This window comes from Leptonotus elevatus, chromosome 4 (assembly GCF_054856555.1).
Source record: "Leptonotus elevatus isolate MCC_2025b chromosome 4, RoL_Lele_1.0, whole genome shotgun sequence".
Classification (NCBI taxonomy): Eukaryota; Metazoa; Chordata; class Actinopteri; order Syngnathiformes; family Syngnathidae; genus Leptonotus; species Leptonotus elevatus.
The window spans coordinates 24706006-24728265 of NC_141242.1; the positions used below are offsets into that span (position 1 = coordinate 24706006).

Sequence of the window (22260 nt, forward strand, 5' to 3'; positions counted from 1 at the left end):
AAAATTCTGAACATCCTTTCTCGGAGCTGGCCACCAAAATCTCGATTGGATCACAACTAGGATGCACAGCTCGCCAGGATGACAGACAAGTCATGATTAACTCATTCACTCCCAGCCATTTTCACTGAAGCAACCCCCTTCGCTCTAGGCTGTTTTACTGAATTTTGCAAGGCCCACAATATGTGTTCTATTGCTATAAAAACATGGAACCTACCAAAAGAAAGATTAGAGTCTCTTCTCTCATCGGAAAAAAAGGTATATTTCTATCTCATTCCGTTTTGCAGCTGTTGTGACTATCCAAACCAAATGTAGTGACTGAGATAGGAAGACAGGGCTCCGTCCGACACGCTGATTCCAAGATGGAAACTTGTGGCCTTCACTGCAGTTTGTAGATGTTTATTTGACTCTTTCAATAATATACTTTCTAATTACTGAAGGTAAACTTGCAGAATGGGACAACATGAAGGTAAAATCTAGTGGTCAATCTAGTGGCAAATCTAGCAGTTGATCTAGCGATCAACAGAAAATAACAGCCCCCTGCCTCCTCTCTCCCTGTACCAACAAGCAAACATTTTGAGGAACACAGGTGACATTGATTAAGTAATCACTCCTTTGTGAGACACCCAACACACACACACACACACACACACACACACACACACACACACACACACACACACGGACACCTCTGACCCTTAGTGGCATGTAAGACAACATATCCCTGGCCTCTATATACCGGCCCCTAATTATTATAACATAATAATTATCAAACAATAATGGCAACATGGAACAATTCAACATAGAATACATGCAAACAAGATTTTTAAAAAAATATTTCTTTTTTTTCTTTTTTTTGTGGAAAATATGAAAATAGTTATTTCGGAGAGTTATTGAATGAAGAGGTTTCCACGTGTCGTTATGCGTCTTAGTGTCCCTAGGCCAGAGGTTCCAGAACTTTCGGAGCCTAGATAGAATATTGTCTGTCACAATTGTCAAGGTCAAAGTCATGTCAAAGCAAGTCATCTATCAGGTGTCCTCGGCTTCCTGAAGCAGACAAATCTTTGTGACTGGCCTGTCCAGATAGCTTGTCCTGGTCTTGATCTTGACTTGTCAAACAAGTCCTCCTTTATCTCTCTCTCCCCATGATCCATGAGTTGCGGGGTGCAGAGTCATCCACATTAAGCACAATGTATCCAGCAACAAACTTGCGTTTGAGTCTGTTCCATTTTTGGCACTCCTGAAGTTGTGACAGGTACTCCTTTCTCCATCTTTGTTTGATTGCGACAGCAGTGCATTGACTTTCTTCCTTGTCTTCCAGAGGCTTAAAAGTGCATCTTTTAATTTTAAGACCCAACTCATCACTCTGTTCAGGTGGTTCCTGGATGAGGAGCGGCCAATCAGTTAAAACAGAGTCATCTCTCTGGACTGAAACAGCATTGGCCAACATGCTCCTTCTGAACTCAGTATCTTGTTCTGGTAGTTCTTCGTAACTTTCTGCATATGCAGGCCATTGCTCCTCTGCTCTCAGGAATTGTGGACCATACATCCATTGTTCAACCTTTAGGAATGACTTCACTCCAAGTCCCCTGGAAGCAACATCTGCTGGATTGGACAAGGATTTCACATATCTCCACTGAGCTGTTTTAGATGCTTCTCCGAGATCCTGTTGGCCACAAAAGTCCTGAATCTGGAGGTTTCATTGTTGATGTATTTTAGCACTGCTGTGCTGTCAGTCCAAAAAACAGAGTACATCTGCAGCTCCTTTTCCCACAACCTATCCATACGTGCTGCTACTATTGCTGCTATTGTTAGCTCCAATCGGGGAGTGGTAGTTAGTTTTAAGGGCGTCACCCTGGATTTTCCCATGATGAGAATGCTGCACATCTTTCCATCAAAGTTATGTAAAAGTCGGTACGTAGCTGTTCCATAGCCTACTTCACATGCATTTGCAAAATGATGTAGTTGGGCAGAAGCTACAGTGCCAAAGTCCACAGGCTTAAAACATCTTTTGATCTTGAAATCTTCAAGCAAGTGGAGCTCCTGTATCCAATTCGTCCATTCCATTGCAATGGGTGTGGGTATGATTTCATCCCAACCAAGGCCTTTTCTTCTAGAAGAGGCATTGTTGGGCCTTCCCCACAGCTGAAGTGATGTTCTTGTGCCAGGTCAAATCCTCTGACACCGTGACACCCAGAAACTTGAAGTTATTAACCCTCTCCACCACCTCACTCCCAATAAAGAGTGGGGTAGGAATGGTACGTCCTGCTCTGCGAAAATCCACAATTATTTCCATGGTCTTTTTTATGTTAAGGGCCAAGTTATGGTTTGAACACCATGATGCCAGATGCTGTACCTCACTTCTGTAATTAGACTCGTCGTTGTTGTGAATAAGCCCAAGCACCGTGGTGTAATCTGCAAATTTAACAACGAGGTTAGAGGGGAGGGTGGCGCAGCAGTCAATGTGAATAGTGTAAAGAGTAATGGACTGAGCACACATCCTTGAGGTGCCCTGGTAATAATGAGAAGGGTGGAAGAAGTGTGCTTGCCCAATCTGACAAACTGTGAGCGGCTAGTAAGAAAGTCCGAAACCCAGTTGCATAAAGTGGGGTTTAATCCAATGTGATGTATCTTGGGTAAGAGTTGCTTTGGCCGAATTGTATTAAAAGCTGAACTAAAGTTAACAAATAGCATCTTAGCGTAAGTGTTTCTTTGCTCCATGTGTTGTAATAATGTGTGAAGTACAATAGCTATGGCATCATCTGTTGACCTGTTCTCCTTGTATGCAAGCTGATACAGGTCAAGTGTCTGTGGTACTGCTTTCTTAATGTACTTGATGACTAGCTTCTCCAGGCATTTGGCTGGTATAGGGGTGAGTGCCACCGGTCTATAGTCATTAAAGCATGTGACATTTGGCTGTTTGGGAACAGGAATAATGGTGGCTACTTTGAAGCAGACTGGAACCCATGATGTAGAGAATTACATATTATAGATGGTGGTGAAGACCTCTGCTAGCTCATCCGCACAGTCTTTCAGTACCCGTCCCAGAACTCCATCTGGTCCGGAGTGCTGGGACGGGTGTGAAATGCATTTTCTTTATTTCTTCTTATTGTTGGTCCAACTCTTGTTTTTGTTTGAGTAGTTTTTGACGAGTGAGAAGAGCAGCTATTTCAGTCTCTGCTTTGACACGATAAGAGGCAATAGAAGAGTTTGTTGACGTTTCAGATCTTGATCCATGTTTTCGGCTTCCAACATTTGAAATGCTGTCATTTGAATATCATCCTGCATCACAGGGTCCGTTTTTTGAAGCATGTCATCCTGTTTCATGTCATAAGGTTTGCGATCAAGATGTGGCTCATGTAATGGCAAGCTTTGAGAATTCTCAAACTCATTGTTATTTGGTAGTGTAGCAATTATTTGGGTGACCGTAATGGCTTGTGAGAAATTTAGACGGTACTGAGGGGAGTTGTAATTTCCTCAGCAACCTCTGGGGCACCACGTTGACTTTGCTTGTTTGTAGGAGCAAAATAAACAATAAAAATCCTATTATCAAGTATTCATAATCTGAAGTTGCTACTTTAGTTAATCATGGAATTCTTTGCTTTCATAAGAGAATTACTAATCCACTCAGTAAACACAAATGATTCGGCAGAAATTGAATTTCTAGACAACAAATTTATTTAGTAAACACACATATCAGTCACAGCCTAACCTATTAATGAAACAGAATAAAAATGTGAATCAAAGATAAAAAGAAAACTTGCAACCTCACTAACTAAGATAAATACAAATAAAAAAGGGTAGATGAAAAAGGTAGATGGGGGATAAAGAGGGAAGCGTTTGACCTGTTGAATCTTTTATGTTTGAATAAAAGCGTTGCACCAGTGGTATATGGTCAGATTGCAATGCAGGCGCAACTTACGGACTGGTTCAGTCGCACGGGAGAGAGAGAGACTCGAGCATCGGTTGAATGCCGGAATGCTGCATCAGGTCTCCGGTTGGTGGCGAGGTGCACGTGCGGCGTGGAGGCCCGCGCAGGTCCTTGGCTGGCGCACGTCCCGCTGGAATGCTGCCCGGGAGTCTCTGGCTGCTTGTCGGTGATGCCCGCGCGGCGTGGAGGTCGCGGCAGGCCCTTTTGTGGGCACTGCGGGGGCGCCTCGGACTCACAGCTGGAACAGACACGCACGCCTTGGGGGATGCGCAAGCTGTTTTTCGAGTCCTTGCTTGATGCGCGCTTTGGGACGCGCGTTGTGGCTCAAAGGAAGAAGCCGCGTGATCACCCTCAACGACCACGTTTCTCGTGATGATCAGGAAAAGTTCATGGGGCCAGACGTGTGGTGGAGAGAGGGTGGAAGAGTTGCAGGAACGGGAGAGTCCTTGAGCAGTTCATAGGGCGAAGGAGAGGGGGAGAGCGTTCAGGAAAAGAGAGCCCTTGAGCAGTTCATGGGGAAGAGTTCCAGGAAAAGAGTTCCAGGAAAAGAGTTCCAGGAAAAGAGAGTGACGTTCCTTCTCGCGCTTGTTTTAAAAGCTGTGTCACCAGGGGGGGTCGGGCCATAGCCCCGCCCCTTCCGTGCGCATGAAGCAGACTTGGTCGACTGAGACCAAGCTTTTGGAATAGTATTTGATCATTTTTGGATCAGAATTGGCAAGCCAGATGCTTCATTTATCATTCTGAACACATTTCAAACATTACCACGATCATAAAGTTATTGAATCCGCTAAGCTTACTAATTAGCTAAACTTAGGTAGCTACAGAAATTACACACATCATTCATTTGAGATAGACATACAGGTTGTGTACAAAGATAAACAACAGGAGTTACTTGATGTCAGTCAAGTACATAGAGTCCGTGTATGTCCCGAATTATGTAGACTTCAGATTAATTAGGAGCGGCAGGATTCTTGAGGATAACCGATAGTGACCACTGGAGGGCACTGTTGTACCATACAACTTCCAAGGGGCATTGTTTCCCCCCCAAAAACACAAGGCTAATTCCTGTGGATAGGCCAGACCATAAAAGATGGTCTGGGGACTGCTTATCAGACAGGATTTCAGGTCTGTCGGAGCTGTGATATGCGTTTCCTGGGGGTTATAAAACGAAGTCCAGTCCCTGCTGGAGGGAAACTTAAAGAGTCCTTTTGAACTGAAAACACAGAGTTAAGACACGCACACACATTCCCCAGGGGGAAATGTTTAAAAAGGCATATAAAATGAAAACGGTGACGGGCAATATTCGTTACAGTAATTTCTCCACATTGTTGTTGCGTTTCTTGAAATTGGTCTCTTTATTTCAGAGAGCCAGCATTTCACATCCTCGATGAATCCTTGGTTGTATGTATAATTGTCTCACCATGCAATGAGACCAAAACATCCAGTTGTTTTTGCACTTGAAAAACATTGTTATCATCCTCCATAAGATCATTCAAAGCAATGATGACACCTTTCATTTTATTAACTCTTGCTTGGCGTTCCTTTTCAAGTCTTTCCGTTTTACACAATAAGGCCTAATAATAAAGCATGTGTAGAAAGAAATCCTGCAGCATTTGCTTTGTCATTGCATGAGAAAAGGCAAAAGTTGTGGTTGTACAACTGAAGTCTGCATCACCATGACTACACACCTGCTCAGTGCTCACAATATCCTGAGCCTCTGCATCACCATGGACCTGGCTCTGTTCTATTTTCTCCCCGTTCCAAAGGTCATCGGGATCATTTGAAGACGTGGATGACATCAAGATGGCTGTGACAATTTCACTGTGGGGGATCTTGGAAGAATTCATCCAGGAATGCATAAAAGTGTGGCAGACTAGACCCGGGAGAGTGTATTAGACTCCAGGAGGATTATTTAGATGGAAAATTTCAAGTTTTAATTGACTGAAAGACTGTAATCTTTCGTTACACCTGTGCCAGAATTTTCAGACTCTTTCCACCACACCTATATATCATTAAAAGACTGATTGTCACTGATTATGACAAACAACAAAAACATCTGATCTTCTCTTTGTTTTCAGAATGTTGTGATGTTGATGAATGACCTTGTGGACTGGCTGATCCCAGACATTCCAAAAGACATCAGCCTCCAGATCCACAAGGAGAAGATTTTATTGGTCGATCTATTCATGAAAGAAGAGCAAGTGAAGAGCATTAACCTTGAGAACAGTGCCTTTGCGGCCAGCAAGCACGGCAGGAACAACAACAACACAACAGCACAGCCGTATTTGGACTCACAAATTCACAGCTTTCAGCACGACTAGTATTGAAAGGAATGGTGTCAAAGACCGGGTGCACACATAAAAACAATTGGGCGGTTTTTGTCCTGATTTTGCCCATTCTGACCAAGGAAGTAAAATGTATAATATCTTACGTCTTATAAAATTGTCCTATTAGATTATTTTTCTGTTTGAGGTGTGTTAAGAGTGGATACGTCCTGATAATAGTGTCGTAAATCTTAAATATTTAGTTTTAAGTATTTCCAAACAAAAATCTTTGTGCATGTGGAGAAAGCCAACGTCTCCCTGAGTCAAATAGTGGCGTGAACTGTGACGTCAACAGAATGTAGCCAATCAAAGAAGTGGCCTGATTGATCAACAAAGATAAAAACAAATGTGTCCTACCCGAGGTAGGTTTTTGTATAAAAGCAGACGTGGCAAATTTAGGTCCAGAAAGTAAAAACCCTGCCACAGTTTGGTTTTAGCCTCAGGTGCTAGCTAGCTAGCTAGCTCCTGTTAGAGTAGACAATATTAAGTATTGTACTCTTTGCGTGTTCAATTAACTGAATGGTGAGATTCTGTTGAAGGAGTTCCTTTGCAAAGGTTTTAATTACCAGAAGCTTCTGGTCCACATTGACAAATTCATCCAAGCGATGTCTCTGTTCTGATGTGGCTTCCTCTCTCCAGCTCACATCGTTATTTATTCACAAAAAGGGTTCAGAAAAAGGTCAGCCCACAACACACCTGGTTACAACTGAATACAAGAAAATCCGTTCCCATGGGTATAAATCAGATTAAAAGAATACAATAATAATAAGCCTGACTCCCTTGGTGACACAATAAAATCCCCGGAAACCTCCCTTTTAGATTACAGAATGAATAGACAGACCCGTTGCTCTTTCTCATGAAAGTAACACAGATAAGAATATAGGTCTATTCATACAGCCATACTGAGTTAACATAATTATACCTACATCTACACAGCTATAACTAATAACAAAATGGTTAAAATATAAAGTAAAACAGTAAAAATGTATACAAAGTTATCAATCCTTCAATTGGGCTCTTTAAAGAGCCCAAAACAAACATTTTTACAAAAATATGCCAGCAGGATCCTCGTCCCTCTCATTGGATGCGATAGAAGACACGTATGGTTTAGCAGAAGCCACCATCATGTAAGAGGACTTATTTTGGACATCATGTTTTTCAATAGCAGTGGTAATAAGTCTTTGGCAAAAAAAACGAATACACGGTATTAAGCAACAGCCACAAATCGTTAATAGTGCAAAAAAAACAGCCGCAGATATTAAAATTGAGGAAATCAAAGTTTTATAGCGGCCAAACACATTCATCCAATTATCCCATACAGAAGTATCTACACCTGATTGCTCTTTCATTTTCTTATTGAGTGTTCGCAGTCCTTCAATTGCAATTGTCAGACTTCCATCTGGAGCAGTATTGTTAGGAATAAAAGTGCAACACTGATCTCCAAACATTGAGCAAACTCCGCCCTTTTCTGCCAGTAACATATCTAGTGCAATTCGATTTTGGAATGTCATCAAAGATGTGACGGCTAACTGGCCGCGTACAGCCTCAAAGCCAGACTGAGTCCAATTTCCTAGCCTTTGTACATTATAATGTATATAGTTAATTCTATCTACATTTTTGTTTATGGTGCACCACCAGCAAATTACGGATTCGAATCCTGAGAGTACTTGATCAGTTAATTTGTATTCATCTGGCACACCTCTTGGTACTCCAATTGCATCAATGTAGGTGGGAACATTCTGCTCTTGCCAAGCATGTCTTTTGGTCCTCTGAAAAGAAGGTTTTGGTTCCCAATTGTCAATCATTTGTAACAGGTTATCAATAGAGATGGGGTAGATTTGTACTGGCATGAGAAGGGTTATGAGGGCACAATATCCTTTTGTATTTAAAGGCAACTTATCAAATATTCTGTTGTCGCCACACCACCAGTATATGTCCGCTCTGGATCGTGGTTGGAACCTCTGTCCCACATCTACTATTGCCACGCACTGAGTGATGTAATTTAGTCCCCCCCCGTCTGCATCGGTGGTAATTTTTTTACAAGCACGCACAAATCAGATGGCAAATAGGGTCTGTATACAGTAGCTGAATTACCGGTGGCTGGATCCACCTTCGTCAACATGGGCGCTTGCAACACCCCCTTCGATCGGGTTACAATTTGTACAGGAGGAGCCTCTAGGGGGTTATCGGATTCGCTAAAGCCACGTTGTCTCACGACGTCACTTACGGCATACGTCAAATCAGCCAACTGTTGTCGAATCTCTACAATTTGACAGCTCTTTGTCAATGCATCAGAAATTTCATTAGTCATATCAAGGTTATGTCGTTGAAACAATTCATCGCGTTGCGCCCTTAATAAGAGTTCTTCTTCTGTCAATTGTTCGTTCGCAGCCTCCACAAAGCGAGAAAGAATCACACGCCATTTGTTACGAATAACCTGGGGCACTTCAGCGTGTCTAGACAGTTCCAATTTAAAAGCACCCGCTTGGTTCAATTTCGCTTGCGGAACATCTTTCATCATCAATATTTCGTTTAATTTACTCTCCAATCGTGTCACAGAAGCGCTTACGCCAGCTGCTAAGCCGTCAGCCGCGGCCTGTAAATTAGATCGAATTGGCCGAGAATTTATATCACATTTTCCACCATTCCAATCCACATCGAGATTACCACCATTCACCTTTAAAATCGGCGCTTGCAAATTCTGTGGCATTTGAACCGCAGTTTTGTACGGTAGTTCAGTAAACGGGTTGATAGCTTCCACAGGAGCTAGAGTCATATTAGCATCATTAGCAGCATTTGCTAAGGCCCCCCGAGCGGGTTTTACAGAACTGCCCAAAGCCAACAGTCTAGCATTACACATCAATTTATCCACTTTTTTCCGATTTTGTCTAATTCTCCATCCATTCAAAGAAAATACAAAAGTCTGTCGTACCATTTTATCCAGCGAAAGCCGTTTTTTCACGCATGCCATTTCCACTGCTTTCATCAAAGCTACCAAAGAAACAGTGGATGTCAAAGGTGGAAGCCATCCTTTGTCACAGCCTGCCGTTGTCCAATCCATTATCAGCTTTTTCATTTTCCGTCGATGTTTCTCGGGCATTGCTTCTGCAGCAACATCAAATGCGGTCTTAACTTGCATATCTAGACACAGATTTCCGCTATGAACCGGAAGCGTATTCAGGTCGAACCATTCTGTATCCCGGTCAAAAACGCCCTCCATTTTGTTTGTAGTTTTTCTGTTTACTTCCGGTATCTATCCCACACAAGCAATATTAATATTTATCAATACAGTGACGTCTCACTTTTAGTATTAATAGTTTAATATGTTAACACATATGGCCACACACAGACAGACATAAGAATTACGTGACCTCTCGTCTATACACAGCGGTTACCCAATCCCGCTGAGCTAAACTGTTCTCCCTTTATTGCAAAATTTTTGCAAGGCGCTCATTTTCAAAATAAAATGTCACGTACCATGGAATCCAACCGTAGAACAAAAGGAATTCATACGGTAATCCTGACCCCAAAACTACAAAAATAGGAACGCCAAAACTGAAATAAAATCTTTCACGTAATCTCTCGATTGCAAATACAGTGATACAAAAATCCAATCATCGCTGTAATCAACCTGGACCCCTTTCTGTTCAATTTCAAACAGGCGCTTTTTCAAATAAAAGACATATTACGTGTTTAGGACGTTTTCACACCAAGAGCCATGAACAATTATGTTACTTAGTCCTCAAATCGGCCAAAAACTGCTTAAAAAACAGAAGCGCGTACCATAATCTTCGCAATCCTTAGTAACAAGAAGGACTTGTTACGTCATCCGGCAAACCCTTTTATTTATTATGGTCTAAGGATTCTTCATAGCGTTGACGAAAAACAAAACAAATCAAAAAATTAACCGCTATTTCTTCCTGTACAAAAAAGCTTCATCACTTCGAGTCTGCATTACGTCACCTTCAAATGCACCACTCCACGACGTGTTTAGTTCAATATCGTCGGAATTATCACAACTCACAATAAAACGACATCAAACTACACTCGTTCACACAGATCTCTTTTAAAATTTAGACAATTTGCAAGACGAAAAAACCAGCTGCAGCGGACCAGACAGACAAAATTTCTTCTACGTGGATAAAGATCTCCACTTACCGGAATTAATATGGCGCCAGAAATTCCGCCCGTCAGGGAACGCCGCAGCCTGCTCAATCGTCAACAACACCATCCGTTTGGTTCAACGGAGGAGATCATTCGTTATAATTCAGCGTCGGCGGGCACCATTTGTTAGAGTAGACAATATTAAGTATTGTACTCTTTGCGTGTTCAATTAACTGAATGGTGAGATTCTGTTGAAGGAGTTCCTTTGCAAAGGTTTTAATTACCAGAAGCTTCTGGTCCACATTGACAAATTCATCCAAGCGATGTCTCTGTTCTGATGTGGCTTCCTCTCTCCAGCTCACATCGTTATTTATTCACAAAAAGGGTTCAGAAAAAGGTCAGCCCACAACACACCTGGTTACAACTGAATACAAGAAAATCCGTTCCCATGGGTATAAATCAGATTAAAAGAATACAATAATAATAAGCCTGACTCCCTTGGTGACACAATAAAATCCCCGGAAACCTCCCTTTTAGATTACAGAATGAATAGACAGACCCGTTGCTCTTTCTCATGAAAGTAACACAGATAAGAATATAGGTCTATTCATACAGCCATACTGAGTTAACATAATTATACCTACATCTACACAGCTATAACTAATAACAAAATGGTTAAAATATAAAGTAAAACAGTAAAAATGTATACAAAGTTATCACTCCCTAGCAGGTAAACGACTACCGTGGGACCTAGTTAGGAAGCTAGCTAGCTAGCACCTGAGGCTAAAAACCAAACTGTAGCAGGGTTTTTACTTTCTGGACCTGGATTTGCCACCTCTGTATAAAAGTGAGTTCCCAAGAAGGCAAGAAACATTTTCCAAAGCAAGTCTTTTTTGATGACACCAGCAAGTGTATTTCTGCCTCTTTGTAGACTGGTGGTAAGAGAATCTTAACGTGTGTGGTGCTCTGTGTTGAAATGATCAGAGCAGACCACACACAATGACCAAAATGCTGAATGCCTCTTCTTTTTCTTTTTTCTTTGTGTGGCGTCTGTGTAACAGATAGACAATATTATAAGATTTGAAAAATCTTGATGTGTGTACCAGGCCTTAGTTTGCAGGCATAAATTAAAAAAAAAAAAAACAGTTTGTTAAGTCCATCTTAATTTTTTCTAAACATTCCAATGTTTGGAAGAGCAGCTGGCTGATGTGTGAGGAGAGTAATGTAAAGTGAAAGGTGTCATATTGAAATTGTGTGGAGAACGTGTCCAAGAAATTCATGTGAGTATGCGATGTTTCAGTTCATGAATGCATGCATGCACAGTACTGTATAGGCTATGCTGTACATCACTCTGCATATTCAAATCCACAAGCAGTATGCAAATGCCTGTGAATATGCGATTTTAACAACAGTAGGAAAAACACTAGTTTGAATGTGGCCAAAGAATGTTTCAACGAACTTACAAGAAACAATCTTCCATCTGAAGTACAATTTGTAGAATGATTTTTGGGCAAAACCTGGTGCTCACTTAGGGGAAAAAACTGCGTTCATGTCTATTTGTATACACATACCATGTTGCGGTTTTATTCTGATGACTTCTTCAGCCACCATTGCCTGCTAGACAAATATTTTTGTTGTTATTTTTAAGATCATTTGGAATTACCCTTAAAAAGCCGTTTTCCTCTTTTATTACTTGTAATACTGTCTCCCGATTTAACAGAGTGAATAATATGGAGGACTAAAGATTCAAAGTTATTTTCCCTTGCCTATGATTAAGGCCTTTCAAAGCCATTTTTTTCCTGCACTGTCTGCTCTTTTAGTAATTTTAGTAAGAAATTTTGAAAAATGATTTCTGTATGATGCTTTTAAATGTTTGTAACTGCTTTTTAATGTCTTACTTTAAAATATGTGAAGCATAAACCTATGATCCTGCATACAGCGTTATCATTGCCGCTTGCAAATGTGTATGATCAAAAGAAGAAGAAAAATTAACTTTTTTTTTTGTCTGTCTCTCCATGCGGCCTGGTACTAAAAGGTTCACGGACCAGTATTGGGCTGCGGGACCGGACCGGTGGTTGGAGACTTCTGATTTAGAATATCAATAGATACTGTCTGTAATTGTACCAGTCATAAGCAAAACATTCCTTGCCCCCAAAACCACCCCACCCCCGCTAAAGAGCTAAATCTTCTTTCGAGCCCAAAAAATTACCGAGAGCTTTATTTTCTGAGTAGCTCTTGTGGTGAGAATAAAGTTGTTCTTATTCTTGTTATGAAAAAGAGCCTTATTATTATTACAAGTGGCCATGAATTTTGGAAAATTGCCATACAGTAAAGTAAATCCCTGCTATTCGGAGGGGGATCAGGATTCCTCAACTTTCAAATGTTTATAATTGCATACGCGTCTTCCAACAATATCCTTAATGAGTGGCTTAAAGATGGTTAGATTGAAGAAGAAGAAAAGTGCACTGGTGGTGCACATGAATATTGCCTTTGCAACCTGTAACAATAGCAATAGTCAACAATAATACTCCATTCTTTGAGGTTTTTAATGGGCACTCAGCCGAGCAAAAACATACACATGCAGCAAAAACTCTCCATACCTTCTGCCAACAACTCAGATTGACCGTAGCTCCTTCCCAAAATTTAAATATCTTAGTCTCTACAGTATTAAGCAACAGACTACTTATGACACTATTTGCTACTTTCATATTAAGCAGGGCTTTGCCACCATCTTGTGGCACCTTAGGTCATTACAGTGCAAAAAAACACAAACCCATTTTCAGCGATGAGCCGAGGAAAAGTTCCACAGATAAAAACATAAACAGACAATTTTATTAAGAGTGAACCATGAACAGAAAGTGGTTCACTCGGCCTCAAATTGAATGTATGTACAATTTGCAAACAAATGCAATTTATTATAGTCATTGAATAACTAAGTGAAACTGTATGCATATTGGTCGACAGACACATTTAAGGAGATACATTATGCAGTAACTTCACAATTGAAAAAAATTCATATTTCGGCCAAATGCACACACACGAGAAGGAATGACAGCAAATGTATCCTCTTCTGTCAGTGATTTTGCACGTCCAGCATTATTTTATGCTTTTACAGCTCAACGACAATATCCAAAGAGAAAATAATAATAAAGCGAGAAAGAATGAAAATGTAACAGTTCATACAGAAATGACATTTGGAAAATTTGACACAAGGGACATTGTGACTGAATGTTGACTTTTGAAAACAAAGACAAGCAAGAAAAAATATTTTTGGATTGAGATTTCTTAGGACTCAAACCTTACAGTTCATTTTATTGTCAGTGTTTCTCCGTAAGTCACGACGTGACGTGAGGTTCACTGCCTCTTCACGAATAGAATGTACTGCTTTTCAGCTTCTTTTGTTTTGCTCTAGGAGATTAAAATAAGTATTTAAAGTACACATAGAAGAGAGATGACCCTCTCTCAAAAAAAAAGGGGGAAAAAGAAGAGAAATGATGATCTGTTCATATTTAACCATACAGTGCTGTGAAAAAATGTTTGCCTGATTATTTATTTTTTTTGCACATGTGATCAAATGCTTTATAACTAAATCTTTTCTTTTTATTAGCTTTTGTAGACTACGTCACAATATGTGATAGCTACTATTTAAGTAATTTCATAATTCAAGAAATCTGATGGTCATCGGTAAAATTGTACTCAGCTTTCCAAAAAGTGTAGTTAACCACAATTATCTCAAGATTTAACGAGGGGGGCAGTTACTTTTCACATAGGGCCCTTTACTAATACATGATTCATCATTTAGACACAGTTTTTTGTTTTTCAACTCGGGCAGTCTTGTGAGTCAAAACTGGCTTCATGATCTAAAACATTTAAGTGTGATAAATATGCAAAAACAAACACAGAGATCAGGAAGGGAGCAAATACATTTTCACTGCACCGTAGCTTTTCCTTCAATATGAAGAAGTCTTACCTGTTCTCACTTGTGCTGGATTCTCTAACAAACGGATTTGATGTGAAAGGTTGGTAAGTGGCAGACGAGAGCTTAATGTTTGTATGCGTGTTGTACGAGTGACTTTCTGAGCTGAGCTGATTGTTTTTTCCTTAGTTGACTGGAGGAGGAATACAGCTCTTCTTCTGTGTTCTGACACACATAATACATGAAACGGTAAAGACAGCTGCAGTATGTAAAGTAGGTTTGTGTACTCTGATGTAGTTTGTGTACTCACCTCTGGTTGTAGTACTTTTATGTCAACTAACAGAGAGGCTAATTCTAAGTTTTCATTGTAGCTGTTCTTTAGAGGCACAGAGCGGTAACCTAAAAAAAAAAAAAAGATAACATTCAAACAATCGTAATACATTTTCCCTAATTAACTTTGCTCACCTGAATGACAATATTATTTTTGCTTTTTATCAGTTTTTAACTTGCATGCACAATGTCAATAAGAAATACTGATGTGATTGCTAAAAAATTTTTTTTCGTTATGTCTGTGTAGATTTTCAGTCATTAGGTCATGGCAATCCATAAGAATTGAATCGAGGCAACTGGACTCTCATTGTTTGTTGAATTTGTTTTTTTAAAAGGGATTTTTTTTTTTTTACAATAATATGTTCTATGCAGCTCCACTTGTCTAAATATGGTATTCTGGTCGATATTGTGTTAGTGGAAAATGAGTTAAGCAACAAAATCTAGCCGTTTTTATCCATCTCAGGTGGCGGCCATTTTGCCACATGCTGTAGAGTGAAAATGACATAAATGTTGCTCAGTTCTCAGGCAAGAACCAATCACAGCTCAGCTTCAGAAAACAGGTGAGCTGTGATTGGTTGTTGCCTGAGCCCTGAGCAACTACGATATCATCTTCAGTCAACAGCAAGTGGCAAAATGGCCGCCCCCTGAGATGGATAAAAATGGCTGGATTTTGTTGCATTGCTCTTATTCGACAAATGTAATACTAATCAGAATGTCATGTTTAGACTAGTGAGGTCACATTATTGTTATTATTATTGTCAAGAAATGTTTAAGGTTGACTTCCACTTTAAGGAAAAGAATGAATGATGGGGCTCATGACAAATGTTATTTTGAGTGCTTGCTGTGGGCCGCAAAAAATGGAAGGCGGGTCACAAATGGCCCCCAGGCCACAGTTTGGATACCACTGATTTAAGGTTCTAAATATACACACACACACACACACACACCTACATACTGTATGTAATGAAAAAATAAAATAGTTTTCTTGTGTAGAATCTGAATTGTTTTAAAGGGGAAGTCAACTGTATGACATTCTGATTAATATGACTAATTATTAATATTTGTGGAATAAGATGTATGAAGCAAAATCCAGCCATTTTTATCCATCTCAGGGTGCCGCCATTTTGCCATTTGCTGTCGACTGAAGATGACATCACAGTTGCTCAGGGCTCAGGCAACGCAGCGACCAATCACAGCAAGTTGCAAAATGGCCGCCTTCTGATATTGATAAAAACGGCTGGATTTTCCTGCTTATGTCATATTCTACCAACGCAATATTAACCAGAATGTCGTAGTTAGACATATTGTCAAGAATTTTTGGGGGGGGATTTGACCTCCCATTCAAAATAATTTTAGAAAAAGAAGTCAGGAAAGTCGTGATTTACAATATGTAAAAAGCAAAAAAGTGATTTGTGTGAAGAGCTTGTTGCAGCTTGTTCTCACCTGAACAGATACCTTCGACAGGAAAAATGGCCTGAGCAAGGAAGTTGGGATCTGAAAACATGTCTTCTTCATTGACCACAAAGCGCAGGAAGGTGAGCTCGGGTTCATACACTTTGAAGCACACAGGCGGCGTTGTAGCTTTCCACACCGGGTTCAGACCGTTATCCCCTGCCGTCAGCAGAAAGACAGACATGCTGTATTTTTGAACTCATCACATTTGGTGCGTGTTATGAAGACACTCAAACGATCTTTGCCTACGATAGACAGTGGTCTTGGCCTTCGCTTCGATGTGACCACATAGTTCAATCTCCACAAAAGGACTCGAAATTGAACGGCCAAGCTTGGGAAGGTGTCTGGCAGCAATCACCTGCAAAAGACAAATTAAAGTTCAACCTGTAATGTGTTTTTTTGGGGGGGTGGGGGGGGGGGGCGGCACTGTAGACAAAAATATGAAAATGGCAATTAGTTGGAGAGATATTTTGATGGCTACTGTCGAGGTGTCCTTGAGCAAAGCATCGTTCCCATCACCATCTGTGGTTTGAACACCTGCTTCACTCCTTGCATATATGTGTGATCTGGTTATATGTGTGATGTGCAACATAAAATAGGCTATACAGCAAACTGAGTTGAATTTCCCTTATAATGAGTATAATAAAAAATAAATAAATAACGACAGTGACAGGAAAGTTTGGGCATCCCACAACTCAGACTGGGATAAATATAGGAAAAGGCTTAATAGATGGATAGAAATAAATGTTTTTCTATGAGTACATTCATTGAGTGTGTGATTGTGATCAAACATACCCGAATCACAATGTTGTACTTGACATTGTTCTTCTCCTGATGAAGATCGTAGCTATCAGAGCGCATGACCTCTGGCTGTAGAATGTAACCAGTACGTCCATTCATACTGAAGAGGGAATGGTTGAGCTGGGTGTATTTATCTGCGGGAACATATTATAATTATCAAATCATTATGTAACAATTGGATGTATTTATTTATTTTTGACAGATTATTTCTAGGCGACAATTCAATATCAATATGTATTGCGATAGACAAAATGTGTTTTATAAAATGTTCGCTAGAAAAAAACCTCAGGAAGCAAATCCTGAGGCCAGCATTGTGTGTGTTGTAGGCAGAGGCTACAGTGCGGCTTGACATTTGTGCCACAATTACAAGGACAGGATCTTTTCAGCACAAAAGCGTGTTTTGAGCGCACAAGGAAACTTTTACAGAGTCAAGTTCAGTGACTGCTCGCCTGCCAAGCTGTGGCAGCAGCTGTCGAACCAACAAAGAAGTGCAAATAAATGACCAGTCCACTTTATTGTGCATTACTAACTAACCCGATTAAACACCTCCGGATGGATACAAGGTGTGGAATAAAGGAGTCTTTGATGTGCTAGCTCCGGTGTTAGTTAGGGATGCAACGATAATAGCAAATCGTGATATCGTGATATTAAAATAGCCACAATATCGTCGTACAAATACTTTGTTCCTTTACTTTGAGTATTTTTTTTCAGTACTTTGTATTTTCCAGAGTATTTATTTTAACATGAGTATCTGTACTTTTTACTCGATACATTTTCAAAACCAGGTTGTTACTTTACGATGAAAATAATTTACCTTGAAGAAAAATCAGCCGTCAATGTATCCTGGCGTCGCCAATCGTATGAAGCATTTTACACGGTCCCGTATATCCCAGCCTGTGATTGGCTCTACGACACGCGATCACATGACATGCAATTGGCCTGATTAGAACGACCCGTAAATATGAGGGTCATTTTTGCTCCATTCGCTAATATCTTTCAAATTGACGTAGGAGGAAACATATGGTAAAAATACTTTTTACTTCTCCTCATCACATATATTTCAGAGCCTGTATTTTTTTTTTTTACTTTTGCTTGAGTAATTATTTGAGTGAGTACTTTTACCAAAGTTATTTTTTACACAAGTAACTGTACTTTTACTCAAGTAGAGAATGTCAGTACTTTTCCCATTTCTGTCATCATGTCACGATATTAAAAGCAGCACATCTGTTCTAAAAGTTGATTTCCATTTGTGCAGTTCTAGCACCCTCTGGTGGCTAGTTTTTTGTTGTTGTGCTGTTTAATTTTCACAAGGCATTTTGTGGCCCTTCTACGTTTAAAATCCATGCTAATGGTCAGATGAAAGGGAACGTAATATGCTTGTGAACCGAGTCAATATGTGTAGGAACTCAATGTGTGCGTGCATTAGCAAGTAAGTGCCTCCATATTAAGTCTTATTTGAGATTGTAGGTGGTTTGTATGAATTGTGATTTTTTTGTTTTTGTTTACAATATTGTGACCTTTTTTTATATCGTCAACCTCCTCACAATACTGTGATAATTATCGTATCGTGAGCCTCATATTGTGATAATATCGTATCGTGATACCTCTGGATATCGTTACATCCCTAGTGTTAGCCAGCTCCGACCCTCAGCATTGCACTCAAGTCATAATCAGGCAAGTAAAACATTAATGGACTACGGCAATAATGAGCCCGCTAAAAAGATAAAGTAGTCCAAAGATGTTTGGTCAACTGTAATGCATGCACTCCAAGAGAGTATTAGTTAATGAGGTTTTTTTATATGCTACACTTACATTGTATTAACATTGAATGAAAGGCCATGTAACTGTATCAACGATACTGCTTTAGGGTAGCCTCTTCCGCATGTAAGCATTTACGGTGCACTCACTGCTGGAGGAGCTTGGATGTAACTTTACATTGCACATTACACCACCACATTACAAAGTACTTTATACAAAAGTAGTGTACATTTCTTGAAAATTACCAGACAATACTATTTTTCCTCATGAGATATGTGTTTTCATTTTATTCTAAATCATGTTAGTTATTTTTAATTTGATCTTTACTCAATTTGTTTTTCTTATTTTAACTTCACTAGTGAAAACATGGCATTCTGATGACAATTGTGTTTGTGGAGTATCATTAAAGCAGCAAAATCCAACCGTTTTTATCCATCTCATGGCGGCCATTTTGCCACTTACTGCCAACTGAATATGACATCACAGTTGCTCAGGGCTCATGTAACGACCTATCACGGTTCAACTGAACTGGGATATCATTTTCAGTCAACAGCCATATCACCCAGTCTTAGTTGTAACAATATTTATCGGTAATACAAACAATACCAATGGAACGCCTGTTTAATTCCTTTTTATATGGTGCTACATTTTTAAGCAACAATTATTTGTGGGATGGGCTGCAAAGCTCCACATGTGGGTTCCACAAATTTTCCAAATCTTCTCTGTTGATGCCAAACAGCTTATTTTGCTGTTAACATTGACTCTTGTTTGATGTTTGGTGGGTTGGATGATTGGGTCATTCCATGCCAAGTCGCCCACATTTTTTTGAAAAGTTTAACCAAACAGATTTAGATTTCAGTGAAACTTGGTTCACATGTTACTTATGAATACACACCACTAAATCTCAAATTCTAGGTCAATCTGAGGATGGGTTTGGTAGCTACAGAACGCCGAATGTTGACATTTTCTGCAAAAAGGGGTGTGGCCTGTCACCCCTTAGTCCTACTGTATTTCCGGAACTACTGGGCCAATTTTCACAAAAAAGGTATTGTTGGAAAGGGAACTCAACAAGGATTCCAAATATGTTATAATTTAGAAGATTTGTGCACATATCAGTCAGCTTGTGACATTTTTGTTTCAGCTGAACTTGAAATTGACCTTGTAGTTAAAAGGAAGTCAACCTTAAACATTTATTTACAGTAATAGGCTATATGTGACCTTACCAGTCGAAGCATGACATTGTGATTAATATTACATTTAAGGAAGAAGAGTGATGTGGCAAAATCCAGCCATTTTTATCCATCTCAGAGGGTGGCCATTTTGCCACTTGCTGTCGACTTAAGATGACATCACAGGTGCTCAGGAACAACTGTGATGTCATTTTCACTCAACAGTAGGTGGCAAAATGGCTGCCAACTGCTAGATTTTTCTGCCTAAATCATATTCTACACAAAATACTGTATTTAGACTAGTGGGGCTGCATAGAACATATTGTCAAGAATTTTTTTTTGGGGGGGGGGGGGGTGACTTTGCCTTTAACAAAATTTTACATCAAATGTAATTTCTTACATGTTGTCTAAAACAGAGAGGTAATTTTTTGTTTAGCAGTCTCACACTTTCAATGAATATTCAACCTTCAATAAACATTCAATGAATGATAGCCCCATTATACAGTATAACCAAGCCTCCTCCATATTTTACAGTATGTCTATTTAATACTTCAGCTACATATTGACTGATGTCAATTTATAGTTAGTAGGCTGTGATTAAAAGGCCTGCCTGATTAATAAATCTGCCAATAAATCAGTCGGGCTCTAGTTTAAAACTATTGAAAGGAGCTAGTTGGGACAGCTGCTTACAGCTAAAAATGCTTTTTTTTAAACAGGTTCTAATTCTCCTCCTCTGCCTGAAATCCTTGGGGAATTCAAATAAGAACATTCACATGGTTAATGTTTGGCGAAAACAGCGGACTCACTTTGATACGCCGACGCCTCTCTGTCACTGATAAGAAATACAAACTCAGGGAGCTGATGAAATACTTAAGACCTAGTAGTCACTGGACCTATCCAGCCAGGAATGGATCATGCATTTAACCAACCATTTGGCTTTGCTTCTGGAGGTTGGTTCCACACCAGCGCAGCTGCTGGGGTGACAGGACTGCACCGTCTAATCCCGGGCAGAAACAAGTGGCAAGCAGGAAGCGACAGGATTCAGAGAAGGCAAGAATGCTGAAAGGCCAGGAGCAGAACACAACGCAGTAGGAAAGCATCGGCAGAATGTGCCAGACAGGCTCCCTGCTGTATTTGAACGCCGTCTGTGTATTTCTTCTTTTGGAAGCATAGAGCATTGAACTGGAAATGGTAGCGCCAGAGATTTACAATATAAATACTGAGATTAGATTGCCCGTGACAAGCCAAAAATGTTAATATTATCCGACGATCGTACACCAGCAGAGAGTTGACACTTTGGCGACAAGTAAAAGAAACAACACAAAGAGTGAAAAAGTTAGAGCAATTGACGGTAGACCACAGGCTCTAGCGCCATCATGAAAGCTTTTCATCCCCATAACTTTCTAAAAGGTAAGTTTAATCATCGAGACATTAGAGTACAGAGTTTGAAAAAAAATGGGTACCACATTTGCAGCTCAACCTAGATAATTACCTGCCGTCTGGAAGTTAAGAGCCACCATGTGACAGCCAACTGCCCAAAAAGGGTAGGGGTCATAGTTGGAGGACTCCACACGCTGGCCTTTTGGGTAAATCCGACTCAGTGCCTTCTTATTGTACTGCAGGAAATCCATGGAAAGGCTCTTTCCTGGTGTCTTATTCTCTACAAAAGAACGGATCTCCTTGCAGCTGTAGCAGTCTGCAAAGACAGAAAAAGGTCAGTTGATGTCATGAGGTTTACAACTTTGCACTATATTAATATTATATTATTTTAATTAACAAATTGTTTTGTTTGTGAGCTGTTGTACACACATAAACATAATTGTTAATGGAATAAGAATAACACCAATAATACTAAGAATAATAAATGCACATTTTATGAAATCGTCAAATTTGTACCTGCCACACTTTCACAACATCCTGTGCTAGCAAATTAGCCCCGAAATATAACAAAGACTCCTCCATGTTTCACAGTAGTTCTTTTCTTGGTATGCTTAGAGTTGTTGTGCCTTGCCAAAAAATAAAAAAATCCAATTTTGTCTTGTCTGTCCATAGGACATTCTCCCAGAAGCTTTGTGGCTTTGGCAATTTTGTGATTTTCCTTGGTATGCTTCCCATAAAGTCCACTTTGGCACAAACATTAACAGATGGGATGCGATCTGACACTGATGTACCTTGAACTTTGATTTTTACCTTTAAATTCTTTCGAGATCGTTCTGTACTCTTTTGTTACCATTCGTACAATCCATCTATTTAACTTGTGATCAATTTAGTAACCTTCCTGTGGATATTAAATGTCTGAATAACATTTATATCCGTAGTCTCACAAACATTAAGCTGCTTGTACATAGTCGTATTAGCTTTTACCTTTAACTTGCTTACAGTATCTATAATTTTCTTTCTAATCTCCTGAGACGATGCTCTCCTTTGATCCCTCTGGTCCATGTTTAGTGTATTTACACATCATGGCACCAAACAACA

The 22260-nt window shown here is 39.8% G+C and overlaps 2 protein-coding genes across 2 annotated transcripts in view; one reads left to right on the forward strand and one right to left on the reverse strand.

The window, feature by feature from the left end:
- LOC147176342 (anoctamin-1-like) overlaps positions 1–12288 on the forward strand; it is a 42985-nt gene extending 30697 nt beyond the window's left edge. The window contains exon 24 of the mRNA XM_086072645.1: positions 6007–12288. Coding sequence (XP_085928771.1) covers positions 6007–6249 — 243 coding nt within the window. The 3' untranslated portion in view covers positions 6250–12288. The remainder of the gene's footprint in view (positions 1–6006) is intronic.
- Positions 12289–12791: 503 nt separating this feature from the next.
- The window catches only part of plcg2 (phospholipase C, gamma 2), a 38422-nt gene continuing 28953 nt past the window's right edge, over positions 12792–22260 (reverse strand). Inside the window, 8 exon segments of the mRNA XM_086072643.1 lie at positions 12792–13764; positions 14327–14446; positions 14448–14497; positions 14583–14671; positions 16046–16213; positions 16304–16412; positions 16850–16989; positions 21275–21478. Coding sequence (XP_085928769.1) covers positions 13722–13764; positions 14327–14446; positions 14448–14497; positions 14583–14671; positions 16046–16213; positions 16304–16412; positions 16850–16989; positions 21275–21478 — 923 coding nt within the window. The 3' untranslated portion in view covers positions 12792–13721.